The following is a 4,550-nucleotide window of genomic DNA, read 5'->3' as shown; positions in this document are numbered from 1 at the left end:
ATGTTCGACCCATGCCGCTTACTTGTGGTAAGTGGTGGGGAACTTAAGTAATTAAAGTAGATAAACAATGTTCAACCCAAGCCACTTACTTGTGGTAAGTGGTGGGGAACTTAAGTAATTAAAGTAGATAAACAATGTTCAACCCAAGCCACTTACTTGTGGTAAGTGGTGGGGAACTATTAAAGTAGATAGAGTGGAGTATATGATAAAGAACCCTCTGTTTTATTCATGAATTTTGGGGTGCCTTGTTAAAAACTCCCTGGCCAAAACCCTCCTTGGGAAAAAATGTTAGGTGAGGAAAAAGAGTACACCCAGGGTTACAAGTGCTCGATACAATAATCAGTCTAACTAAAATAAAATTTTAGATGAGATACATTTCACATGTTCGGTATCTCTTATCTTGATAGTTGTTCAAGCTTATAGGTGCCTCCTCCTGCATCATGACGTATTTGGTATGGTCCATCCCAATTGGCAGAGAATTTGCCATCCTTCTTTCTTGCGTTGTTGGTCATTCTCCAGACTAGGTCCCCCTTAATAAATGATCGTGGGCATAGGTTTGCGTTGTATCTCTTGGCCGCCCTTTGTTTAACCACCATGTTACGAATTTGTGCTTTGTCTCTTAATTCAGACAATAGGTCGAGGTAGGTACACATATTCGATTGGTTCTGGTCTGGATCGTATACTTGGCGACACAGGGAAAGTTCACCAATTTCAACTGGTATCATTGCTTCTACACCGTATACTAAGCTGAATGGGGATTCGTTTGTAGCGGACTGGGGTGCATTTGTAGGCCCACGATACTTTTAATAAATCTTCTGGCCATCAGCCTTTAGCGTTGTCTAAACGTATTTGCAATTAGACTAGTATGACTTTGTTGGCAGCTTCAACTTGGCCATTGGTATGTGGATGCTCTACAGAGCTGGTGATGTGTTTGATTTCGAGGTCGGTGTAAAATTTAGCGAGTCCTTATCTATAAATTGTCAGCCATTATCGGTTATGATAGTGTATGGCACCCCGTAGCGACATATGATATCTTTCTAGACGAATTGCTAGACCTTTTGCGTTGTGATAGTGGCCAATGGTTTAGCTTCTATTCACTTGGTAAAGTAGTTGATGCCTATAATGAGAAATTTTACTTGTCCTTTCCCTGGGGGTGAAGGGGCCGAGGATGTCTATTCCCCATTTCGCAAAAGGCCATGGGGATAGTATGGAATGTAATTGTTCTTGCTTCTGATGGATGAGGTTACCATGTTTCTGACATGGTATGCATTTATTGACAAAGGTGTAGTAGTCCGCCTCCATGGTTGGCCGAAAGTAGCCGACTCTGAGTATTTTGTTGGTCATGGTTCGTGCGCCTGAATGGTATCCGCATATTCCTTCATGGAGTTCCTTTATTACGTATTGGGCTTGTTTCGTTGTAACACATTTGAGCAGTGGCTGGTCGTACCCTCGCTTGTATAGTTCGTCACCTATCATCGTATACCTTGCGACTTTAGCTAGCCAGCCTTTGTCAGTATTGGGTGGGGGGTTGTCGGTTTTGAGGTATTGGATGTATGGGGTTGTCCAGTTTTTAGTGTGGTCTAGGTAGAGGCAGATGTTTGTTATGGATGGTCCAGATAGTGTCTACTGTAGTAGGGACTTATGTCTGCTTTTTAGCTTAGTGCTTGCCAATTTAGATAGGATATCGACTCTAACATTTTCACCTCTCGGGACGTGCTGGACACGTACTCGGTCAAAGGCAGAATGTATGACGTTCTGGACTAGGTGATAGTATTGCAGGAGAGTGGCATCTTTTATTTGGAATTCATCATTGAGGTGACCTACAATGAGCTTGGAACCAGTCTTGCATATAAGTGTTTTGACGCCGACTTCGTGTGCGAGGGATAGGCCTGCGAGGATGGCTTTGTATTCGGCTTTATTATTGGAAGTTTTGAAGGTGAAGTGGAGAGATTTTTCAATGAGGATATCGTTGGGGCCTTCTAGGAAGATGCCAGCGGCAACGCCCTTTAGATTTGAGGAACCGTCTATATAAAGCGTCCACTGGTCCTCCTCAGGGGTATGTTGAAGGTCGTTGACGAAGTCTAGTAGGCACTGGGCTTTGATGGGGCCGTGGGGTTCATAACGAATGTTGAATTCAGATAGCTCCACGGCCCAGGACGACATTCGTCCAGCATGGTCAGGCTTTTGGAGGATTTTTTGGATAGGGTAATCGGTCTTGACAATAATGTTATGGTTTTGGAAGTAAGGGCGTAGGCGTCTCTCTGCATGCATCAAGGAGAGGGCTAATTTTTCTACCATTTGGTATCTCATCTCTGGATCTTGCAAAGTTCGACTGATGAAGTACACTAGGTGTTGGATTCCAGCAAATTCTTGGACCAGGGCGGCATTGACTGTATGATTTGTTGCGGTGATGTATACTAGAAGTGGTTGGTATATCCGGTTTGTGGAGGATATGTGGGGATGTGAGGGTGGTTTTAAGGTTTTGGAAAACTTTTTCGCATTCGTCGTTCCAAGAGAACTTCATGGATTTTTTGAGTAGCTAGATAATGGGTTGGGTTTGTTTGGCTAGTTTTGGGAGGAACCTGGATATGGTGGTTAGGCGGCCTATCAGGCGCTGAACCTCTTTGACATTATTAGGGCTTCACATTTTGATGATGGTAGTGCACTTTTCAGGGTTTTCTTCTATGCCGCGTTGTGTGAGCATGAAGCCTAAGAATTTGCCATGCTCGACGCCGAAGACGCACTTTTCAGGGTTAAGTCTGAGGTTGTATTGTCGTAGCGCAGAAAATACCGTGGACAAGTCTTGTGCATGCTGTAAGTGGCTAGGTTATTTGACAACCATGTCGTCGACATATACTTTGACATACTTGCCCATCAAGTGGTTGAACACTTTGTCCATTAATCTTTGGTAGGTAGCGCATGCGTTTTTTAGGGCAAAAGGCATGACCTTGTAAAAATAATTGGTGTCGTTAGTGATGAATGTGGTCTTGTTCATGTTGGTTGTGGCCATTGGAATTCGGTTGTACCCGGAGTATGCGTCTAAAAAATTGAGAACCTTATTGCTGGCTGGACCGTTAGATAGCCAGGTGGTGTAGTGGGCTTCCTCGATGAAGCCAACATTAAGTAACTTTTTGGCCTTTATTTTTGCTGTCAGCCAACGTTCTTCTCCCGACTTTTGCTTCTTCTGCGAGACGTACCTTGCTTCTTTGTAGATGGATAGTTTATGAACTGCTACCTGAGGATCGATACCAGGTAAGTCTGCAATTGACCAGGTGAAGAGGTCAGTGTTGGCGATAAGGGTAGGGGCCAAGATATCGCGTTGTTCCTGTTAGAGGCCGGTACCCAATTTGAGACTATGGCCATTAGAGAGATATAAACTTACAGCGTCTTCGACTGGCTTGATTCGTGCGTCACGTCCTACTCTAGGGTCTAAGTCCTCACCAGATAAAGCTATGCCAGAGCTGGGTGGTCGTTCAATGTTATTGGTTTGTAGGATTGGTAGCTAAGGGTGTAGGCTTACCATATAGCATTCTCGTGCGAGCCGTTGGTCGCCATGAATGGTAAGGATGTCACTGGATGGAGATGGGAATTTCATGACTAGGTGGGATGTGGAGACGACGGCTCCTAGAGTGTTGAAGGATGGTCGACCAAGGAGGATGTTGTATGAGGTGGGTACATCTACAACAAGAAAGCGAATGAGGATTGTTTTTCTTTGAGATGCTTCCCGAAAAATAGTGTGGAGGTCTATATATCCACGAGTTGAGACCTTCTCTCCGGAGAACCCGTAGATAGGTTCATCATAGGGAACCATGGCAGTGGGTGAGAGTTGGAGTTTTTAGTAAGTTGTCTAGTAAAGGATGTCAACGGAACTGCCTTGGTCGATAAACACCATTTTTACCGCGTAGTTTCTAGTTCGACAGTGATTACCATGGGGTCATCCTATTGTTGGTCAACGCCGTGGAAGTCATCATCAGTGAAGGTGATGGGCATACGACGTTTGTGGTGAGAGTGGGTTATGTGGTTGATGAATTGGAGGTGACAGAGGTGTTTCTTCCTAACTGATGAGGTGGAGCCGCCATTGGAAGGCCGCTTGAGATGGTGTTGATTGTGTCGCGTAAGGGGGATCAGCTGGGTTGACGTCAGTACGGGCAGGTTGTGGTTCTTGGCGGTTGGGTTGATTTGTCCGATTATCATGGCGAGTACTACGAGGGGGGTGTCGGTTATTGGACCAGGGTGGATGTAGGGGTCCGTCCCTACAGACAAAGCGACGGAAATGGCCGGTGCAAACCAATTCTTTGATTTTATCTTAGAGCGTTTTGCATTCGTTTGTAGTGTGGCCATTATTTATGTGGTACCAACAATACTTGGTCATGTCAGCATTATGGGGGTTGGAGGTTTTGCGAGGTGGTGGGATGAGATCAGCATGGAGGGCTTCTTCGAGAAGTCAAGATGTGGGGACACTAAGTGGAGCGTATTTGGTGAAGCGTGGTTGTCTAGGCTCTCTGGGCCTAGAGTCAGGTCGTGGAAGTGGTTTGTTTGGGCTGGTGGTT

General features: G+C 45.2%; 1 protein-coding gene across 1 annotated transcript; it reads right to left on the bottom strand.

Moving 5' to 3' along the window:
* Window positions 1–2,827: 2,827 nt before the first annotated feature.
* Window positions 2,828–3,811, bottom strand: LOC114188348. The gene is made up of 2 exons (XM_028076944.1): window positions 3,521–3,811; window positions 2,828–3,325 (listed from the first exon to the last, which is right to left on the bottom strand). Exons 1-2 carry the CDS (start codon window positions 3,809–3,811, stop codon window positions 2,828–2,830), a joined length of 789 nt encoding a protein of 262 aa, XP_027932745.1.
* Between the last annotated feature and the right edge of the window lie 739 nt (window positions 3,812–4,550).

The sequence above is a fragment of the Vigna unguiculata genome, chromosome 1 (assembly GCF_004118075.2).
Source record: "Vigna unguiculata cultivar IT97K-499-35 chromosome 1, ASM411807v1, whole genome shotgun sequence".
Taxonomy (NCBI): Eukaryota; Viridiplantae; Streptophyta; class Magnoliopsida; order Fabales; family Fabaceae; genus Vigna; species Vigna unguiculata.
The sequence above is the reverse complement of the archived record's forward strand: the minus strand, read 5'-3'. Positions and strand labels throughout refer to the sequence as shown.

Coding starts and splice junctions, on each gene's coding strand:
- LOC114188348 (XM_028076944.1), bottom strand. CDS start 3,811: ATGGTTCCCTATGATGAACCTATCTACGGGTTCTCCGGAGAGAAGGTC. Junction 3,326..3,520: donor TCGCACGAGAATGCTATATG/GTAAGCCTACAC, acceptor GGCCTCTAACAG/GAACAACGCGATATCTTGGC.